Source organism: Rhyacophila brunnea, unplaced genomic scaffold (genome assembly GCF_057557595.1).
Source record: "Rhyacophila brunnea isolate RB1 unplaced genomic scaffold, BYU_Rbru_1.0 scaffold_23, whole genome shotgun sequence".
In the NCBI taxonomy this organism is placed as follows: domain Eukaryota; kingdom Metazoa; phylum Arthropoda; class Insecta; order Trichoptera; family Rhyacophilidae; genus Rhyacophila; species Rhyacophila brunnea.
The window spans coordinates 29,165,880-29,190,460 of NW_028232893.1; the positions used below are offsets into that span (position 1 = coordinate 29,165,880).

Here is a 24,581-nt window from a genome sequence, read left to right on the forward strand (position 1 = left end):
AGATGAGGATTAGAGGGATACAGTTAGTCAAATATGCAACAATAAATTCTTCTTTCAACATTCTGTCAATGAGATGATATGGTTTTAAAATAATGTGACAAGATATACCTATAACGGTATTTTTATTTGTGTTTGAAGTAGTTAAAACATTCAAATTATATAATATTATGTTGTTATGTAAATAATACTAATATTTCATACACAGCAGTTTATGAAATATAATACAATGTAAGGAATAAAAGGTTGAATCCTTTCCACGTACAAATAGGTGATACAAACTCATTTTACTTGTATGTCATGTCTATTTGATTAGTCTTATACCCACGCACGTTCTTGCTCGATCAAACATGTTGACTTGGAAGCATGCTCGCTGTTGCGCCCAAACGCTCGAGCAGCTCGATACAAGATGCTCAGTCAAAGCGTCTCGAGCCATGGACGACGAGTTTTAGCTATGTTTAGCGGGTATCATGTGTTATATTTATTTAAAGAAGTTTAAAAAACGAAAACGTAGAAAAATCTAGGTGAAACCACTCTCCGCACCGTGGAGGGTGCCCTCTCTTCTAATTCCTTTTGATTTAATTGTTTCAAATGTATGACTTGTGCATTGTATACATTCGTTCGCCTGCAACATGAAGTTGGTTATGCTCCTGTCAAACAGTAGAGGTTGCCTCTTACAGCCACAAATCAGACCCTAATCTAAATCTGTCATTAACAATTAATATTGTAAAATGTTTTTACTTTTTATGTCATAATAGTCAAATTTAGTTTGTAAGTTTAATGACAATTATTTTTTTATTTAATGCAACATTAATAATAAGATTTTTGTTTTGTGTTTCTATACCGTCGTAGCGTATTTGATATTAACGGCATACTTTCTTCATCGGTGAATCGACTCCATTTTAAAACAAAAGGATTTGAGTTTGCCACAGTTGATTCCGGATTTATCAGCGTTGATGGGGAATATGTTGTAGAAAACACTCTTTTATTTAGGTATCTAAAGATATTATAAAAGGGAATTTGAAAATGGTTACTGAGGCTAATGATTAAATTAGCTGCTATGCTTTTCACATTGTAGAATCCCCTTCAGCACACCGCAAACGTTTTAACACAATTGTACATTCACTCAATCAGTCAGTTCCATAAATTATTAAATGTGCAGATATTGGTCTGGGAATTTCTTTTTATTAAAATAACATATCTGTATAATATGTACGATATCAGTCATATCATTAACAATAAATTTGTGTTTGGAGTCAGAGTATGGACCTAATAGGTTGAGCAAGTATCTAACATCCGTTACTCGTAAATACAAAAATTTGTTAATACAAACCTCCACTTTGTGGAGGCCCATATCGTCGCCCCAAAAGCAAAAGGGCACTTAGGCATAAATTGAATTTTGAGAAAAACGCATTTTAAGTGTTTTTGGAGTGAAAAAAAATTGTGGAGAAGTTATTACTTAATATTTTGAACACATATGATGTAATTACTCAAAATTGAATTACAATTTTAATTTTTTTTATAATTTGTCATTTTTTTATTTTTAAGAGGTTTTAAGTCACATGTTACCTTTTTCCTATATGCATTTATGAATAGCTTTATCTTCATCTTTTGATTTGCGGGCGTCTACTTTACGCTTATTGTGATCTTCCAAAATATTTATTTGGGCCTCTTTGTCCGCTGCCAACATGTTTTAAAATTTTTCACAAATTTCACAAGTGCCCTTTTTCTGCAACGAAATTATTTTTTTTATACAAAGGCCCTTACTCACTTTTTAATAATTACACTTGTTTCCTTTTTCCTATACATTAAATGAAGATCAGTTTACAAATACACAAGTAACCTTTATTTTCTTTGCTCAATTGTGAATATTCATGGGTTTTGCTTCACAAATGCCGTTTTGCCCATAATGTAGAGAAAAAAATTACGAAGAAAACTGCGTTCATAACTCAAAACCGTCAAAATTGCACATGTGCCCTTTTGCTTTGGGGCGATGATATGGTCTTATTAGGATCGAACATGGTCAAAAAACTTAAATAACTCTAAATAGTTTCAAAGGGACATTTTCAATTAAGATATTAATTTCAACTTGAGACCTCAGCAAACAGACAACAGCAAACTATTATTATTTAGATGAACAAACATGTAAAATTGTTAATGACAATAATATGTCATTCACATGTTATATCAACACTTGAATACGTCTATTAATTAAGGCGCTAAGTACCAAAAAGTAGTATTGCCTGTGGTTACAAAATACAGAGTCATTGCAGTAAAATTGCATGAAGAAGAGATTTTGATAAATGTGGTTTTACAGTGTGAAGCAATCTCGTCAGCGTCCATAATTTTAGAAATTAAGAATCTGCTAGTGTCAGCACACCGTCGTCAGCCATTTTATTTTGAATGCCGTTAACCACTGCGGTGGTACTTACACCATTATAAATAAAACACACCAACAGACTTACAACATCGCCAGATTTAAATTATTTTGCTGTATTTTTTTGACTTGCTTGAGGCACTTAGACCATAGTTGACGTTATTAGCGTTGGTATGTAGAACATTTTTCTACAAAAATGTCAGATTTTATTTTGTTGGTACTTAGTGCCTTAATTAATACATGTATTCACTTCATAACAAAAGACTTTAACCGCCATCTTTCAATTACTACATAATACTAATTGAAGTGTGGGAGCACAACAGGAACAATTGACATAAAATAATATTCCGTAATGCTTATATTTTGATTAATTTCCTTATGTTTTGAAATTGGGTCAATTAATCAGCATTAAAACTACATCGAAGTATGATATTTTTGAAAGCATTTGTTTTTATTAGTAATAATTAATATTATCCTAGAGTTTAATTTTAAATTGCACAGCTGGTGTCACTCATGTATATTATGATTGTAATTAAATAAATTATAATTAATTATCTAGTTGTATAATTGTTTGTCGCCCCACCAAGCTCTTCATAAAAAATGTTAAATATTTTGTTTGCACTATATTTGAATAGTACCTATTGTAAATTTTATGCATTTTATTTTCCTCTTTTAAAGTGTTTTCTTTTTGTGTCGTCTTCTATCGACGATTGATAATAAAATTGTAGTATATCTCCCGATCCTGGGATAGTTGTATCGATTACCAACGCCTTTGATCCATCTATTTAGGTTATGCAGTCAAAAGAATCATCTCCTGCCCATACTGCCCTGTAATTGCAGGAAATCCCCATCGTATACTTACCATCTTCTGGTGGTCTGTTTCTAGAACGTCTAGGCTTCTAGTCCGCAACTGATCGCTCTCCGTAGAGTGAATTGATTGAATTAAATTCACGATTGAAGAAGAGATGTTTAATTTTTTTTTAAACTTGCTTGTCATTTCAACTCTGTATTTCTCATGGCGCACCAATTGTTTACTGACGATGTTAAACCCATATGACTTACTTTTCACTCTGGTCAGTAAACATTAACGCCTTCGGCGTTATCTGCCAAAATGTCGTAAATCTTTTTTACATAGGTTATTGTTTATGGTGTCATAATATCATGTTGTTACTTCCATAGACTATTTTATGCTTTTGTGGAGGTTTTTTTTTTATCTTGATCTTTGCAAAAGAATGTTATTTATTTATTTTGATTATTCCTTAACAAAATGACTTTCTCTGTATTTTTGTTTACTTGCTTTTAATGCTACAATATTTATTGTTAATATAAACATGAATTTATGATATTTATACTTGATTGACTGATGATTAATATTTTGGACACGGAAGACGCACACGGCGCTTAATGACCAGGCGGCCGATCGATGTAATTTACGTGCATTTTAAAGGGGGCAATTAAAATCTCATTATCTATTCAGCAGCGAATGCGTTAAATAAAGCCGAGTGCCATAAAGTATCCAAATTAACTTGAGAGGAAGATTTAATGAGACGTAAGCTAATAACTTGAGTTTGAGAGAAGAATATTCTCTCAAACTATGAAAACAGCTCCTTATATCACTTGTATCAGATTAATTGTCAGTCCCTCAATTATAATGCATTCAAATAAATCATAATAGTTTCGTAATAAGTGATTGAAATGGTGAGGATTGAACGAATACAAGGAATACGGATACCAAATTAAGTAAATCGATTTCAAAGTTAAATATGTATTATGTATTTTATACATAACTGTATTCAACATATTGTAAATGAGGTCTTAATGATCAATTGATCAAGTTTGTATGTTACTATGAAAATAATAATATTTTATACATCATGTACTTTGGATATAATCAAATGCTTTTAGCTTTTAATATAAAGCACTTTGAATTCTTGACACTTGTTTCACGTATAAATAGGTATGAGTGATGTGTGTCGCTGAGTTTCAAAACCCGCTATAACACTATTTCATTATGTTGAGAAAATCAATAAAAACTTTTTGAACTAAAAAGGTTTTTGAGTGTTTCAGTAGTGTTATAGCGGGATTTGATAGACACATTGATTTTGTTTCATAAATGACAGTTAATCGTAGCGGCTTTTGAAAGAGGCGATAAAATTTTCATGTAGAGATTTTAATAACGAATACAACAATATATGAGTACCTTGGTATCAAAGTGGGACATACGCCACCTCCCACTAAATTCATGTTTTAATTGATTATGGTAGAGAAAGTGATGCTCTTTTCAAAAAATCCACTAAAAGTATCAAAAACGGTAGTTTTCATAGAGATTTTTGAGTTTAAAGTTGGTATGTTATATGAAAAACGGTCACTTTTCACACTTGTTTGACAGTCTCCTGTAAAATTTTGTAAATGGGTTATGTCCCACTTTGATACCAAGGTACTCATATATATCTTAATTATTTCAAAAAAGTGTTATAGCGGGTCTTGAAACTCAGCGACACATGTGAAAATTGTTTGTAAATCATTTTTTAATTCTATGTTAATTTTACTAATTTAATCCTCGGCATCTCAACTGTTAGAACTGTCGTTTTCGTTTATTCTATTTTGCCTTGTTTTAATAACTTGAGACAGCTGTTAGGTGAAGAACTTAATAACATGAAACAGAACGAAACATATGAAATATTGCATAATTCTAAAGTAAATCTAAATAAAATTGTAAGTAGTGTTGAAGGATTAAAAAATTAGTAAGTAATAGTTGTCATGAATTTACTTAAGTATCTCTAAAAATGATATTAATTGTCATTAATATTTTTTTTGGTTTTAGTTTCATTTGTCGCTTCGGTATCTTTAATTACTGTGTATTTATTTTAAAACAATTTAATATCAAAACGTTACGCCGCGATCCACGGCACGAGTCGAACAGCGTAACAAAATAATGAATTTTAAATGCTCATTCCTCCCTCGCAAAGTTAAGTTGCGCCGAAGTTATGTTACGCCGTTCTGCTTTTTTCTAAATAGGATGTCAATGGTGCTGTGTAGCAGTTGCGAAAGGTGGAGGTAGGCTGTTAAAATCTGCCGTAAATAGTGCACACTAAACTTTGTCAGTCATACGTATTTGTTTTCATTGAAATAAGACTACATTTTACAGATCGTGTTGGTTAGTTTTTAAAATTCAATTAAACCCTGCGAAAACCAAGTCATAATAAATAATAGTCAAAAAAAATAGTCGTCTATCTATAAAATATCTAAAATTATGCAATTAAACCATACATAACTTTGGATGTTTTATGGATAGAATAATATTTTTTATCTATTATAGTTTGGTTAGGCAGGGCTTAATGAATTTAAAAAAATAAACCAACAATATGTGTAATATGTGTTCATAATCCAACGTAAACAAATCAGTATGAATGAAAAAGTGTACAAAATTTTGTCGTATCGCCCTAAGTATACCAAATCTGTTTTGGTTTGGTTGAGGCAGGCTTTAATTTCTGCAAATTGTAGTCTTAGTTCAATAAAAACAAATACATCTAACAAAATGTAATGTGCACTATTTATGGCGGATCTTAACAGCCTACCTCCACCCTTCGCTACCGACGCCAATGGTGCTGTGTAGTATGCATAATAATACAATATCAAATCTGTTAATTTAATTTTAATCGTAACCAATCATCGCCACAATTAAAATTTAATAAATGAAATAAGCATGGTAATACTCAATCGATTTTTTTTCATACACCTGTATGTTGTTACAAAAATATAATTTTAGACTGTAATTAAAAAAAGGAAAATAAAATCTGCCAACATTGTATTCGAACTGTGGATACTTTCGTGTTAACTTTTAATACTCTCCGCTAATAGCGTATGAAGGATTACATATTTTATTTTTTTACTATATCGCATCGCCTTCGTTTTTTAAATATAAGACAATACAAAATAAAACTGACAATATTAAACAAAAGAACATGTATTTATAATTGTAATTTTTTAAACTCTGACTCCGGTAATATTTTCCTGTTTTTACTTCAATACTTTTATATAAAAAAAAAGATTTCTTAACAACTCTTGTAGTTTATATAAATAGGTCATGCCGTGGGGCAGCTACTGGTTATATTATATGGGAAATCTGTAAAGTATATATTTGTATGTATATTGTCCGATAGCTGCGATTAGCCTGGTGGTCGATTTCGAAACTAAACAATTATTAATACTACTACGTAATGGCATTACGCTTTGACAGATCAAGAGAAGTCCTCGTCAAACTTGCATGTAATTACATTTAAAGTGCTGTCTTTTTAAAACATGTTCCCAATCAGTACAATGACGCTTAAAGCCATAAATCGGTTAACCTCAAAATGAATCTGCACGATGTAGTTCATTTTTTTACCGGTAGGTTCGCCACTATCGTTCTACTGCGCAGGCGCAGATATAGAAGAAATCCCAATTGTCGCGTGGAAATTCAGAAACTTCCAAACTTTCTTAATTCATGCATGCAAATCATGCAACTTGCATGATAATACATATTGTTTATGCATGCATTTTCTTGTTACGGCCGCAATGATACGTACTGTCAGTAGTAAATCCATGCATGTGTACACGGTATATTACACACAATTATTTATCAATTTTAATGCCGTTTGAGGCTTTCACGGTTGTTTTTTTATCGTAAAAGATTTTTGGGTTTCCACCGTGTGTACTTCTTCCTTCTTTCCTCGACGTTTCGGGTTCGTTACAGAGGCCATTATAAAGAGATGATATCTTTGAAAAAAATTTGAAATATCATCTCTTGATAATAGCCTCTGCAACGAGCCCGAAACGTCGAAGAAAGAAGTAAGAACACACGGTGGAAACCTAAAAATCTATTATGATAATTTTAATGACGTTAATGACATCGCATTTCGATATTGGCTTTTTCTAATTGTTTACTATACCTAATATGTGTGCAAGAAGAAAATATTCGATTTGCAGTCTTAAATGTTCTTGACAAAATGGGTTAATATGGAGTTAACCGCCTTTGAAACTGACAGTCTCATTTTCTCTTAATCTTTTAAAGCGTAATACGATCCAATTATGTATTATAAGTTATATTCCAACTACATTAGTATCGGCTACTTGCAGTTATTGGACATGGACAATATATTAGTGTATTGTTTTGTGTAATTTAAATAATTGTATATAAGTAGGAGGTAGATAATAAATGTTGAATACATAATATGTTTTTTAATGATCAATTAAAAGTATTTTAAATAATGCATTGTTTTAATGATTCCTGCTATTATTTTTTGATTACTGTCTCTCTCAAGTTGTGATTATATTGAGATGCACGTCGCGTACTGTCACGGCAACAAAATTAGCCTATGGTTTCGTCATTTTGCAGAATATTTTGAACGATCACCACCTCTGTAAATTCAATGATGGAGAGTGCCAACTCTAATGTATTAGTATTTTAAATAATTATTCATGCTAATTTTAATTAATTTTAACAGTGCCTACGTGTGCGTACGTTAAAATTACTTGCGATATTATATCCATAGATAATATTTTGAACAGAAACCAACCTATGGACCATAGATAACAGACAACGTCATTCTTATAGAAAATACATAGTGCCAACTGCTAAAAACAAAAAATTCGCGATTTTGACATGAGTCGAAAATATGTAAGTGTGTAGAAAATGATAAAAAACGTTTATTGAGTCATGCAGGTGTCAATGCAGTGCGGTACAACGTGAGGTGACCTCATTGGTTTCTGGTGATTTCGGCAGATTTTGCTAACTGACAATGTTCATTTAAAGGTTCAAAATGTGCTACAGGATGGGAGCATCAGTCTGACATTTTTAACACCAAGAAAAATGACATTATACACTTTTTTCCCATAGCTTACTGTGAAGTCACATGGTAGTACACGACGTGCATCTCAATATAATCAGATCTTAAGCCACCATCATTTATATGTGAATTAAATTGCACCTAATAGTGGCCATGTTCAGAGGTCTTTTGACAGAAATGAACCAATATGGATGGTGATGAGCACAAGAAATTTGATTCTTTTTACACTTTGTGCTCACCTATGGGTACCTCGGAAACCTGGACATTAACTCTTTGAAATGAACGAGCCCTGATTCAGGGACGGCAACGGCTGAGTCCTATGGTCAGTATGCAGTTCAATAAATTAGGATTGAAAGACTGCGCTAGCTACGTCACGTATGGATGATAATGGCAAGCGAGCGATCCGATAGGATACAGAAGAAAAGGTAGGCCAAAAAATTTGATGCGTAGATGAAGGTACCGATGACTGAACTGTAAAGTAGCCACCATAACCTATGTCTACATTTGATCACTTCACTTCAACATTTTAATTCTGGTTCTAACACCGAGTAGTTTTGCGCATCCTTTAAGTTGAAAATGTGTACATACCGTGTCACTTAAGTCAAATAATTTTCAATTTTTCTCAGGAATCAGTGTTGTAATATTTTTATATTGGTGAGTTTGATACAAATCTGTAAAAATTATAGTATTAAGAAAAAGCTTTTGGCTTATTTGGTGTAAAATTATAGTATAATACTTATATATTTTTCACGGAATCATTTGGTTGGCAATACTGACAATGATGTTGAAGTCCATCAGTGATGGTTCTACGTGCATTGGCACTTTTAACACGAAAAACCATTTTGCAACCAGTTAGAGGCAACGAACGAAAAGATGCCCGAATGTAGAAAGGGTTATAATTAAAAGCAGGTGGAGAGAACTGTTGGAAGAAGCCAGAACCCACCCCAGGTTGTCACTCATGATGAGTCCAAGCCCTCTCTGTAATTGGAACATATTGTTACCACGCGACAACTTACCATTCATCAGTCTTCTTACTTTGTGCCATATCATGCCAACTTTAAATCTTAAAATATATGTACATTCTTAAATGTACGTCGTGGAGCAGAGATCAGTGCTTTGCTGCTGCAGTAGAATCAGTGGCAGCTCGTGGATATTATATCTGGGGGTGCTGCGGTTGATTAACAATAAAAATAAATGTTTATTTGGATTGTATTTTACTATTAACATCAAAATTATTAAAATTAAACATTATGTGTTTTTATTTCATTATTAAATTGATTCTTCTGTTTTTTTTTTTCCTTGAATGAAGGTCACCTTTTAGTCGCTCTCGACAACTGTCGTGTCGCGTCTAGCTCAGAGCCGTGAGCCTAGCTCTAGCCCAGAGGGTGACAACGTTCGCAACACGAAAATACTGCCAGAGCGGCAGTACCAGACTAAGCTCCTAGCTGCGAGCCACGCTCCCCGCACCCCTCCTTCGCCCATTCGAGCATATTCCATTGAAAATGGTACTGCATAAAATCACACGATGCATCACTTTCATCGCGGTGTATGATAATTATTATTGGATATATCTGTGCGCGGGCGAGCTTAACACGTTTAAAGAATATATTTTCATATAATATACATCAATTTATGTATAATATTACATTTTTCTCAATTTGCTTGGGGGTGCTGCAGATCCGCAGTGCATACGGACGAGCTGCTACTGGGTAGCATTCGACTAGCTCACGTCTTATTGTTTTCAATCAATGCCTGTATGGATGAATATTTGGAAATGTTCACCCTTACCTTTATTTATTGCTAAAGCGTCGATGAAATTGAGCTACTTTACAAGCTGCTAGTCGGCGAGTTTCAAAGTGTGCAAGTCAGCTAGTGCGAATGTGATGATGACACACAAAACTTTCCACTCGCTCAGAAGCCAACAATCTAGCGAGTTGAATTTGTCATTTTTGGTACTATTTGACAGGACGTATTGAGTAGTTTGTTTTTTTACCGACAGGTTTGCCACTATTGCTCTACTGCGCAGACGCAGATCGGCCCACGCCAGCGAGTAGCAAGTAAAATAGCCCGGCTTTCAACTTTTCTCGGTAGATTGTTTACAATCTGCATGTTAGCTAGTTCGATGATGACACTGGGCGAGTTTACAAACAGATTGTAAATTCGCCGGCTTGTAGCTTGTAAAGTAGCTCAATATCATCGACGCTTAACATAGAAACTCTAAATAAAATACCGTCCATCTTGGAGTAGAAAAAATGATTTGTCTTTATACTAAACCAACTATTATAATCATTTTCAATTTTTTTTATTTTAATTGCAACATTCAGATTTGAATCTGGAATCTTGACATAAAACAATCTCTTGTTTTTTTATTTACTTGATTCCAACTGTCAAAATGAAAATTACACCAAACGAAACCAAATTGATTGCAATATTGTACAGTCTACATAAAACTGACAGCCACGTAAATTGTATACAATGAAAATGACGTATTTTCAATACTTATGACATCTTAGACAAATATATATCATAGTTGTTAGAGTATTTTAATCTCAAAAATGAAGGATACAACATCATTTTGGGACCGGTTATACTTTTTTTCAATGCATTTTTGGAAAGTTATCACCATATTTTTGACCCCCATTATACTTTCGCCATTGTTAATCTATTATGACACCCCGGTAAGCCATACGATTAATATGTTAATATTTGAATGATAATTATAACAACAGCCATAGAGCTAATATCTCAAATCCACTGGATTGATAAGCTGTAAAGAAATATGTAACACTGCGAACTGGGATGCACTTTAGTATCCAGGGCAGCGGTGGCGAACCTATGGCACAGTATACAAGGTAGAGATAATTTTGCATGGCACGCGTTTGAAAAGAAAAAAAATACCCATAATAATAAAAAATGACAGATCGCATTGTATAAAAAATAGCAGGCAAATACTCCTCAAGAATAAACATTACGTTTAATTTAAATATATAATTGCATTTGTCGCTCCTTATCAAATACTTAAAATATTATCGCACTAACCTCATCAGTTCAACCTCTAATGTTGATCAATTTACAATCCTTGAGACCATGGCCCCCACATCCTGAAGCGAGCCCCCAGGCTAGGATCTTTGACGGGCCCCCTACCTATCGCTAAAGATAAAGGTAGTCTGACGCTCTACAGTAGCGTTTTCCAAATGGTGTACGCGGTAAAATTAATGTATACGTTTAGCGTTTTTTGTATAATTGAATTCATCTATTTTAATTATGGAGTTACTTAGAGTACTTATCAATACACAATTAAAAATTGTATCGTACAATCCCATAATTTTAAATAATAATAATATTGAAGATAAATAGCGCCGCAGCCGACTTTTTTTACTATTCGAGAGAATTTGTGATATGTGTTAAAATCACGTCTTATTTGCTCGATTCGCCACGCCGGGCCCTTCCTGAGCCCGGGCCCCCAGGCTAGAGCGCTGTCAGCCTTCCCTTTGTGGGGGCCATGCTTGAGACCACTGTAGCGAGAGAATGCCTCACCTGATCGGAGAAATTCTAGTGTCTAGTAGTTTTTTTTTTAATTAATTAAGCCCTGCCATACCAAACCTTAATCAATAAATATTTTTCTATCTATACAATATCTAAAATTGAAGAGTGACATTCCAAACTGGCCTTAGTCCAAAATTACAAATTTTCATGTTTTGATGGAATCCGATAGTGTGCTGAGATCTATATTCTCACTAAAACTTATATTTTACAAAAAATCCTAAGTCTCTTAAATTTGATGTCGAAATGTGCCCTTTTTTCTCAAAACAGCATTAAGGTAACGGTTGATTCTTTCCAAACTGGCCTAAGGATATATGCGCATGCGCAGTTGAACTTTTTTTGCTACATTTACGCTCCAAGCGGCCATAATATAATATTGTAACACGTCAGATTAGAAATGTCAGACGAAATATTAGAGAATTTGTGTTTTATAAGTTCATGTGCACATCAGTAAACTATTTTTTTATTGAAAATGAACCTACATTGTAGTATTATTATATAATATAATATTATTATGCTGTAAAAGTTACAATGTTTACCTTTTTATAAAAAAATGCAATAAAGTGAAAGACATTTTATATTATTTTTATTCATTAATCATCCCAACAGACCTGTCCATGACCACATTCTATTACACAATCATAATTGTAAACACAAAAGACACTCAACTTTACTTTATTGTGTCCCAAACTGTACTTAGTACAGACTTAGGGCCATTTTGAAAAAAAAGTCAGTTTTTGAATGAATTTTTTTGAAGTTTTACTATACTTTTTAATGTTATTTATATATTATGTTTTCGAGTCTTTGAATTTTCTATGAAATTGCCAAACATAGTACCGAAAAATTAAGAGGTAAATTGCAAATCACAAAAATATGATTATCTCAAAATCAGATTTTTAGACTTAGGCCTGTTTGGAATGTCACTCTTCAATTATATATTATGGATTATTGGCATAAGTTTAGATATTTTATAGTAAATGAATATTTTTTGACTATTATCTACTATGGCTTGGATTACGCACGTCTTAATTAAATTTTAAAAACTATCAAACATTATCTACACAATATGTTTGACTTACAAAGTTAAACAGCCTACCTCCACCTTTCGCCACTGGAATCTAGGTAACACCCGTGTAAACCCAATATTAAATAAAAAATAATAACAATTAACATTGAATCGAAACTGAGAAGTCTTTTGTTGTTTGATTTGTAGGACTACAGATGTCTCTTTGTCATTGCGTTAATGTCCATATTTTGGGTGACGGAGGTGGTATCGCTGACGGTGACGTCGATGCTGCCCATCGTTCTGTTTCCGTCTCTGGGTATCCTGGACTCAGACACGGTGGTGGCGTGCTACCTCCGGGAAACAACTGTCATGCTGCTGTCCTGTATCATGGTGATCGCCTCACTGCAAAGATCCAACATGCACAAGAGATTCGGCCTTAACATTCTTAAAATCTGCAGCTATTCACACCGGCGGTGAGTTATTGATTAGTAATAGCGCCTGTATGAATTTAGCAGCACTAGTATTGTGTAAATAATTCAACTATTGCGATAATAATTACTGTTTTCACATAAAAGTGCTGACTGTCTCGCCAATCTCATTCTTCATGCGTAAGTGAAACGCATTGTCGTCATATTATAGTGCTATTTGACCAGTTGTGAAAATTGGTAAACATCTAAATTCCACCACTATCACACAGGCGCAGATATCTCGCAAGTTCCAATTGTCCGCGAAAATTCAGAAGCAGCTGAACTTTTTTGATCCATGCATGCAATCTTGCAACTTGTACAATAATACGTGTTTACATATGTGTTGACACATATCAAACGTCGTAAAGTCCACTGAATGTCAAACTGAGAAAAATGCAGTTTTATCATATCTTGTAATACAAATGGTTGTAACATGTGAGATATTGTAAGATAATTGAATCTAATACCCACGATGGCTACAAGGATTTTTCTTCTTAGCTTCGGTGCTCGACCTCTTTCTGGCTTTGTCTGGATCCACAAAATCCACTTCTACATCCATTTTATGTTATAATTGTTAGAAATTAAGGAAAATTATAGGTGCCATCGTTCACCTTTAGCTTGTGGACTTAAGGTGGTTTGAAAAAATATTGATCTTTCGAAACGTGATTTCAAACGTAAACAGTGGACTTTTGGGGGTTTGCAGTATACCATAATGTGCAGATTTGCATACTCTATTAAACGTATATCAAACGTCATTTTTTTCAATATGTGGACTTTACGGCGTTTGATATCCATCAACACATATGCATTTTCTTGTTATGGCTGCGATAATACGTACTGTGATCAGTGAAACCATGCACCATGCGTGTAACCGGGTATAATACTATGTAACGCGTATATGTTCGCAACATGCATTAGAGTACGAGGGAGACATGACAGAACGATTTAGGTAGTCGGACAAGAGCCGGTTAATATTGGTTTGACTGAAGGCTTGACGGAGTGTCACTGAAATATATTATAGTTTTTAATGGTAAATATTATTTAGTAGGAAAGATGGTTTACTGTACTGTATTTAAATGTGCTAGCCGCACTGAGAAGTAAGAAGATGGCATAACATTTTAGAGATACAATATGTTCATGAAAATTCATTTGTATGTAACTGTAGGAGTATTATAGGTGTTATGGATGAAGAAGTCGAGATTTGGTGGTTGCTCCTATGGACGGAGGAGCGAGTTTTATTTGCAGCGTTAACAGTCGATACAAGAGTATGTTACAGTATTGTACGACAACATCTTTTTGGCTACGTGTTAAAACTGTGAACTAACATGCTCCGCCCATTTTTACCCGGAATTCCATTATAAACTAACAAGCTCCTCCCATTTAGTAGACAGCAGCACCTAGAAGCGTAGCCAAGAAGATGTTGTCGTACAATAGCTATGTTTTGTCAATTGAATTTATATTTTTATATTTTTTTTTTTACCATGGCCGATCCTAATAAGATCATATCGACACCTACGTAAAAGGTCGGAGTTGCGTTTGGCTATTTTGACTTAATTGTCTTTATGAAATAATTTTAAAGATAATCAAATTCAATCAATATTTTATAGGCATAACTAAAAAATTACGATTACGTTGTGGTGTCATTAAAATCTATTGAAATCATACTACTGAAAAGTTAACATTTTGCAGTTCCGACCTTGTACATAGGAGGTGTCGATACGTGGGCCTTCCCCAGAATGGAGGTTTGTATTGAGAGATTTTTATTTTTTACGAGAAATGGATGTTAGCCACATGCTCAACCTATCATTAAGTCCATACTCTGACTGCAAACACAAATTGAAAATCAATATGTGTATTTGCCAGACCCAGGATTCTAACTCGGGACCCACAACATTATAAGCCGCTCGTTCATCGAGGGGCCGTATTATACTTTCTAATAATTATCAATATTTATTTTTTTGACATCCGACCCATTGAAAATTTAAGTTGATTTTGAACTTGTCAAATTAAAACATTCTTTGACAAATGACGTGTTGTGATGATTATTTATTACCTATGTTCATATTCTATGTACATAATATATTATATTTTGTAACTCTATCGAATATTGTCTATAAATATGATACCAGATGAAAGTCTCCCACAGGAGACTACCTCAAAGGGCGGACCGAACCATCATATTTCCCAAAATACCACAGCCTACGTCCACTCTTCGCGGTGATCGCAACCCTCGGCCGAGCGGAACCCGTCTCCTTGAAATTCAAATTCGTCAAATTCCCGCCAAAACAGACGCGGTCTATCAAAAACGGCCGCTCGCGCCGCCACTAGTCAATCCGTCGGTAAAACAGGGAGCTTCCCGACCGACGGATAAAAACAGGACGCCGCGAATCTGGCAGTTGGATCTGGATGGGCGCGAAAGCTATCTCTTGCCTGATACGTCGACCAGCCAGCATCTCTCTTACATCAACCGCCGAACCAACAGCATCGACCGCAAAATCTCTTCTCGCCTTCGCTCGCCTCGGACGCGAAGCCAAGCCAGCATTCCGGACAGCCCGCCAAAAAGACCACATCTGACATCGGCAGCACGCCAAGCCGCAAGCCCCGACCCTATTTCCTATCGGACAGCGAGCATCGCCTCGGATGCGAAGCCCCAGCAGCCAAGCCCGCGACACCACGTTGCAGCCCGCCAATTACCAACCGACCGCCAACGACGACAATAACCTGTATCGTATCTGTAGTTTCTGTCCCCCACCCCCGCTTTGACCTTGACGTTATCACGGCCTGCCATCTCCGCTTCAGAGCGCGCAGAAGGCCGGTGATAAATATATACAGGCTACTTATATGTTACATGCGGCCTATTTAACCTCCTCGTATTTATTTTCAACTATTGTTCTATTGTTTTTTTTAAGGCTTATGTTAGGATTTGCACTGACGGCGGTGCTTCTGTCCATGTGGATACCGACGGCGGCTGTCACAACCCTCATGATGCCCGTCATCAAGGATTCACTGGAAATCATGCATCAGGTAAAATTTTTAAGCGAATTCACAACTACAATAATACAACACGTTTACGAAGGCTCAGAGTAACCGTATACTGAGCATGGAGGGGAGATGCTTGCGGTGGATGCAAGTGATTTGAAGAAGCGTATCGCATCATGTAAGAATATTATTGAATAATAATTGTTTAACTAATCACTTTAAAGACTGATATTATGATAGACATTTCTCATTTGTTAACTCCATTAATTCCCAATACGTTACCATTGTTCCCAGAATGGACGATTTTCTCTTTGTAGTATTTTTACAACGTATTTATTAGGTTGTATTCTTGTTTGTCCGGTGGTTGTTTATCCAGTACAAATCTTGCAATCGATTTTTAACTAACTTCCCGACTAGCTAGACATTTGAAACTTTTAGAATATATCAGAACACGATGCCAATGCATTATTTTAACACTTTTAGCCATTTTTAAGTAGAATTGAATTCATTTTCAGTTAATTCTGTTTTGTATGAAAAGTTACTTCGGAAATATTCAACTAAATTATTAAGGTGATTCATCAGTGAAACGCCAAATAATTTTCTACCATAGGCGCGACGTCATTTTGCTTCGTGATGGCGACGGCCGTAATAATTCCTAAATCGTGTAAAGATGACTTAAAACGTTACCCATTTACTTTAAAAAGAAAACATGTCAATGAATATATTATTATTGTCACTGATAAAACAATAAACAGAACATTAAATGGACACATGTTGGATTTATAAGACAAATAATATTTGGTTTGACATGCCTCATTTGCACCCGCGACCCGCAAACCGCGCATCGCCTAGCGACGATCTTTTTAGACCGTGTCTCAACTAATGCATGGCCTTAATATATACGTGCGTTACTATGGAAATCAATATGAAATGTCAAAATGACATTTCAGTATTCTATGATCGTTTAAGCTAGTCAAGTCAAGTTTATATGATTCATCAGAAAATTTAAAAACGTTGTAATAAAAAGTTCTTTTTATCTTGTAATTATTATTGTTTATAAATACTTATGATCTATTATTAGGTTGTGACGATTTATTTATGATTCGCTTATCGAGTGTATTATTATTGATGAGGTAGGGGGTTTTTTACAAATTCATAATTTGTTTATTATTATATTTTTTTATTTTGACCCTTGACTTGATAAGTAGGTAATGGAGTTTTTACCTACTATATTGTATTGATTGGATATATAAGTTAGAGTTAAATAGTATTCGTTGCCAGTGCTCATTTGCCTTTTGGTGAGTGTACACAGTGCCTGAAGATGCCGAAAGGCGAAACCCGGGTCGCAAAAAACGACTCAGATGGAATAGTTCAAAACTTAAATCCTTTAGAATTTGTATTTTTAAATATTTTAATGCCATGCTCTTTGACAATATAAAAATAAACGCTGTCTCGTATTATTATTAAAAACAAAAAACTTATTCTAAGCATGATGTTTTCATGAATACTGATTTTTTTCTTTCACCAGTTTCACTACTATAATGGAACATTCGTAATAATAAAAAAAATTATGACATCATTTTGCGTTGTACAGGAAGGTTTGGTGGACATTTATGAGGATGACAGCCACTCGATATCTGCGGGTGCATCCACGGAGAACATTGACATCATGCTCCAGGAGAATGTCGACGACGACTACGCAAGCCCTGCGGCCACTAAGATGCCCCGAGATATGTCAGTTTGTTCCGCCATAATGTCATTTCAAAATTTCCAAATAGCCCCACGTTAACCGACATTCTTTCAAACTGAAAGGAAGGCATTCCTTCCAAAAATATGACAGATCAATTCATTATTTTATAAATATCCAAATGCAGTAGAACCTCGACATAACGGACTTCGAATATAACGGACAAAATATCCAGTCAAATGTGAAAATTGTTTAAAACATCCTGTGTAACCACTTGTAAACAATGTTCTGCACATGATAATCACGTCATACCTCTCGCACTAGAATTTGAGTCATAATGCTGTCCTGCTCGTAGACTGAACATAGCACTGACGTTTGTAATGCTGGCCGCTAATTCACATAGCTGCACAACAGTTTAATTTGTTTACTGATGCATTTATTACTCCATTCAATAAGTTAACAATGGAAAGAGGCATATGAAGGTGGATGACTCTGGGTATCACATGATTTTGGAAAATGAGGATGGATGTGAAGATGGATGCGAGGTTGAAGAAACGACATACCCAAAAATTTATTGGTGATAAGATCGCATTTTGACGATCTAATAACATTAAATTCATTGACTATCTGTCAGATAACAAAATTCAACTATATTACACTCGATTTCGTAATTTCAGAGAGTTGACTATAAAAAAAAAACAGATTCAAACAGAATCAAAAGTGCAAACAAAACTTGATTATTTTTTCAAAGCAGGATTACTGCAAGCAAGCGCGTCGACACCGAACATTAACTTCATTCCACAACGGGTGTGTATGGATATATCATCCGAAGATGAATAAATTATATTTAGTTTGTGTTTTTATATAAAAAACTTTCGGCTTTAACGGACACCCCCTTAACCGCATTAGTCCGTGGTTGGGCCAATTATGGTTGCATTCATCCTTTCCAATTATCGTCATAAGACCAGGCGACCACCAGTCACAGGTCATGATCGACCGTGATGAAAGTTAAGTTTAGTTACTTCAAGACAGCGGACGCGCCTAGGCTTATTAAAGCGAAGCCGTCATTAACTACAGAGTGATTCAGCCAAAACGCATATGTTTGACTTAATCTGATACGGTTTGAGCGAACGTCGCATCTATCATCCATCCTGAACTTTTCATCATCATTTATCCCAAAACAAAAGTGAAACCGTGAGAGTGACACTCCGAACCGTCCGTTTACCAATGCGTGAGTGCGTGAACACCGAACCAGCTCCAGCGCGCGCCAGCCTTCTCTACATAAAAGGTCAGTGTCTGGCATCCTGTTAAACCCCCTCCCTTCAAATTAATTTTAAAAAAAGCCCAACCAGTCCTTTATATCGAGATTCCACTGTAGTTGATAATAAATGCAAAATTTGTGTGTTATGTGGTTTATTTTGTTTAAAATTATACTCTAATATTTTATGACAGACAAAAAACTCTAAATCGATGGTTTTGGCTCTTCTGTATCAAAAGTTAATTTAACCAATGTTTATAAATTTTTATTATTGCAGCTATCGCGTACCGAGTGACATAGCCATGAGTTACTATCTTTTGGTTACATACTCCACTAGCATTGGTATGACTCAAAATATTATTTTACTAAAATTATTTGTTACCGTTATAATTGAGATGTTGAGGATTAAAGGAGTGCAAGTTACATATAAGTAAACAATTTGTAGGGAGCAGTTTTCACATCACCACATTCAGTGGCGGAGGGTGGAGGTAGGCTGTTAAGATCCACCATAAATAGTGCACACTGAACTTGGTCAGTCATTTTATTATTCAAAAAATGGACACGATTGAAGATAATACTGGAATGAAATGCCAATAGACATGGCGTATTTCAAAAAAATACTACCTTATTCTTAGGTTAATAATTATTATAAAATAATCATTATTCGTAAGATGTTTTATCACATTTGAATGGTCAAAGACATAGCTTATAATCAGTATCTTTAAAATTATATAAATAGATTATCTACAATGTTTAAGGAATGTCCAGACTTATGCTCTGAAAATACCATAAAATCTCAATTTTGACCTACGTGGCCCATGTGGGCCCTTAAGGTACATCCATAATGTGTAAGTTTACAAAGTCTTTGATTCTACTATACTTGCTGTGTGCACAAAATTGTTTCGGTCGTTGGACAAATAAACCGTTGAGTAAAAAACAAAATATGTTATATATAATTTCAGTTGTATCCGTCCTAGGATCCTGGAAGATACTAATCCCAGGATGACATTCGATAATCGGGAATATTTTTTGTTAAAGGTGGACTGTGCGTAGTCATCGGAACGACAGGAAATATGACATACAAAGGAATATTCGAGGAGTGTGTTATTTATTATTTTTTATCTGCTTTAATTACGCATAAACGAGGTCTGTTCAAAAAGTATCCAACCTTAAACTGGCAAAATTACAATTTTCTCACGTGGAGTTCTGAAACCATTGATTTACCATGATATAGTATAGGCATTTTACCTATTTGAATAGGTTTGATGCGTCCACAATTTCTGGCAATTTATTAGGCAATTGGGGCCGTTCAATGGTCGATCTATTGGTACTAGGCATGAGATATCGATTGATTGGTATTAAGGATTATAATACCGGTATTTTGAAACCGGTATTCCAGTATTTTTCGATACCGAAATACCGGTTTTAAAAACAGAGAATACCGATATTTTCGGTATTGAAAGAGGAAACTAAATGTATTAATTAACATAAAATGAGAGCAAGTTACATATTATAAGTAAAAAATTTGTTGGGAGCAGTTTTCAAATCGCCACATATTACAGTGGCGAAGGGTGGAGATAGGCTGTTAAGATCCAATATAAATAGTGCACACGGTGGCCGCGCGGCATAAGCGTTGGACTATCATGCCGTGGGTCCCACGTTCGAATCCTGGGTCTGGCAAGTACACATATTGTTTTTCAATATGTGTGTGAGTCAGGGTATGGACCTAATAGGTTGAGCAAGTGGCTGACATCCATTTCTCGTAAAAAAAAAATCTGTTAATACAAACCTCTACTCTGTGGAGGCCCATATGATCCTATTAGGGTCGGACATGGTCACAAAAAAAAAAAAAAAAAAATATTGTCAGTCATACTTATTTGGTTTCATTGATCTAAGAATACAAATTGCAGATGGTGCTGGTTAGTTTTTCAAATTTAATTACCTACCTAAACTAAACCATAATCGATAAAAACTATTCTTCAGTCTATAAATAATATCTAAAATTATGTACGGTTTAATTGCATATTTTTTTGACTATTATCTACTATGGCTTGGATTAGGCAGGGTTTAATTGAATTTTAAAAACTAACAAACACTATCTACACATTGTAGTCTTAGTTCAATAAAAACAAATACATTTGACTGACAAAGTTTAGTGTGCACTATTTATTTTCCTTTATTTTGTTAACTGTCAATTCATGGTGGAACTGCATTGTATTGTTGTTTTTATTTTCGACTAAATCGAAAATGTCCCACTGAAGCGGACGAAACCGGTCCTAATATATTTAATTAAAAGTGGAATAAGTACTATAAAAAATTGCGTTTTATTAAATAAAAACAACAATGCACTATTTATGTCGGATCTTAACAGCCTACCTCCACCCGTCGCCACTATCATTGTCCACTGATGAATCAGTACACAATTGAAGCGAATGAAGCCAATCCTGATGCATAATTATGGAACAACTAACTACCTACAAAATATTGGGTTTTTTTTTTAAATTAAAATTAATTTTATTCTGGTTATCAAATCAATCACATTAAAAACGTTAAAGAAATACTATAATTTTTTTAATACCTACCAAAATTTCATAGAACTCTGTCATTGTCAAAATCTTTGGTTCATAGTTTATATTTTTTATTTGAATATAATAATATGGTAATTGTTTTAAATGCCTTACATCCGTCATGGACCCATTGATTGCATGTAAATTTTTAGCTTGTTTCCGAAGGCACCCCCTGTAGACTTCACGTACGCGATGCTCAACACCGTCCCCATCATGATAGTCACCGAGACCATTGTCTTCTTGTACTTCCAGTTCTCCTACATGGGAATGTGGAGGTGAGTGCCATCCCTCCAACAGTCCACATATCCACTCTGGTGGATTTCATTCACAATATCCAATATTAATGTAATGCACTTAATTCACGGGTAAGTATCGATACATTTTTGACGTCCCTAACTGTAGGTATTAGAGGTGAGTTAGAAATGCTGTCACCAGTTTGCGTACTCATGTACTACGCATACTCAGTACGTGTGGCCCAATATACTTGTTACAAAATACTTAGAAGTTCGTACGCATGCTGTGAGATCTCGCCGTCCGCTAGCTAGTTGGTACTGTTGCTACATATGACATCACCGTTGCCGATGCCGCGACTCGCTTACGTATAAACAATAGGTGATAAATTTTGTGTAATTATTGGACACAGGCTTATTATGACAGCTCAAAACATGTTTGAAATAAATTAATTACAAGATAAAAAGAACTTTTTATATGCAACGTTTTTAAATTTTTTGTTGAACCATATAAACTTGACTTGACTAGCTTAAACGATCAAAAAAATTTGTACTTGACATGTTATATTGATTTCCATAGTAACGCACGTATATATTAATAATTTAGTTGCTAGGACCCCAGACCCCTAGCTACCAATAATGGTGTCGAAATAACTTTTCATACAAAACAGAATTAACTTAAAATGAATTGAATTCTACTTAAAGATGGCTAAAAGTATTAAAAGAATGCATTGGCATCGTGTTCTAATATATTCTAAAAGTTTCAAATGTCTAGATAGTCGGGAAGTTAGTTAAAAATCGATTGCAAGATTTGTACTGGACAAAGAACCACCAGACAAATAAGAATACGAGCTAAGAAAAACGTTGTAAAAATCATTGTATACCTATTCATTCAAGAATATTACCTAACATAAAAACAACTCATAAATTTAAAATGTGTTTAAAATCGGCTCAGCGCTCAGTGCATTTTTAGTGATTCTATTAAAGCCGATATTTCAAATCGTCATGTCTCTGTGACAGGTTGATACCGCCTAAACCATGGCATCCTCAGAGGATCCAAGGCCATGAGGCCTGAATCATCATTGGGCTGATTCATGCAAACATGAACAGATCGACTGCGAGGCAAAACTCTAGGCAAGAATAAAATAAAACCTACAAATTCTGTCACTGAAAAATGACAAAAACACTCTCTGGTATATGTACCTGGCTTGTAGGTAGGTACCTTGGGACTCCTATTTCTGAGAATTTCTGCTCACCACAGAAATAGTCAACCAGACCTTTTTTAGGTACCTGCTTTGAAAAGGGTCTGTGTATTTCTTTGCTAGGTAGGTACATATTTTGAAATATTTGAACTAGGTATACAAATACATATTTTTTCAAAATAATCTCAAATCAGATATTCTAGGTATTAGGTACCTTGTATGGCTGGGAACTTTGCTTCCAATATTTATATAGGTAAGTGTACGAATTTAATACATATTGGTCAAAATTGGATGAAATGTAGGTAATAATATTAAAAAATGATAGGTATTAATAATTACTATTTTTGGCATCTAAAATATTGTGCTGACAATTGTTTTAAGTTATATAGGTAACTTCTACAAAATCGTTTGCTATTGATTGGCTTTAAAATTACAGCTTGCTTCTAAGTATTTTTAAAATTGACTAAGAATAAAATTTATAATGACGCTAGATTTTACTTGGCTTGCTTATAGAATTAATGTAGGTATAAAAAAATGCAGGATTTTATTTATATTAAGGGGTAGACTGATTCTATTAAATTTTGTAGAACTTGCAAAAGGGTGACTATAAATTTTCATACATCTAAGCTTACGGGCTAGAAATTTGTTTCGCAGTCGATCTGCGCATGTTTGTATGAATCCGCCCAATGATGATTCAGGCCTCATGGCCTTGGATCCTCTGAGGATGCCATGGTTTAGGCGGTATCAAGGTATTACTAGTTACTATTTTGGAACAAGTATCGATAATAAGTATTTTTTTTTAAACTGGTAGTAAGTATACTTAGTCTTCAAAATCAACCAGTTTTCCACCTCTAGTAGGTATACTTTTTGGTGTTGAAATTTATATTATAACTTATTCTTTAGAGATTTCTTATAATACTGTTTTATAGTTAAATATTTTTAATTCTCTTAACTTATTTCTTTGGTTTTTTTCATGTCATCTTGGAAATGTCTTGAATTTGTAATGTTTACTATAATATAGGCAAAAATTAAATACATGCCTGTCTATGTCACACCACGAGACGGCGCACCAAAGCTAGATATCGGTGCATACAAGTTTGATATGGTCGACAGTTTCATATGCCTTGGTTCTCTTGTAACTCGACATAATGATATTACAGAAGAAATCAACAAGAGAATCATGTCTGCGAATAAATGCTACTTTGGCCTGTTAAGACAGTTTAATAGACAATATAATCCTATGGGAATATGTACCGTGCCGACAAACAAATCGATTGTTGTGATGTTGCAGGCCAAACAGCGATGCAGCGAAGCGTTGTAAGATGGACGACGAAGGCAGGAAGGTCATAAGGCGGGCTATCAACTCCAAGATAAAGGCACTCGGACCAGTAAAGTGTTATGAAACGGTATGAGTTGTTTTACTACCGTTTTTATTGTTGG

The 24,581-nt window shown here is 34.6% G+C and overlaps 2 protein-coding genes across 2 annotated transcripts in view; both read left to right on the plus strand.

Moving 5' to 3' along the window:
* Positions 1 to 24,581, plus strand: part of LOC147069814 (uncharacterized) — a 570,178-nt gene that overhangs the window by 58,530 nt on the left and 487,067 nt on the right. The window lies entirely within an intron of this gene.
* On the plus strand, positions 12,966 to 24,553 carry LOC147069816 (protein I'm not dead yet-like). Its single transcript, XM_085950349.1, has 5 exons — positions 12,966 to 13,224; positions 16,128 to 16,242; positions 17,792 to 17,931; positions 21,862 to 21,984; positions 24,433 to 24,553. The coding sequence occupies exons 1-5, from the start codon at positions 12,989 to 12,991 to the stop codon at positions 24,551 to 24,553; spliced, it is 735 nt and encodes a 244-aa protein (XP_085806475.1). The 5' UTR covers positions 12,966 to 12,988.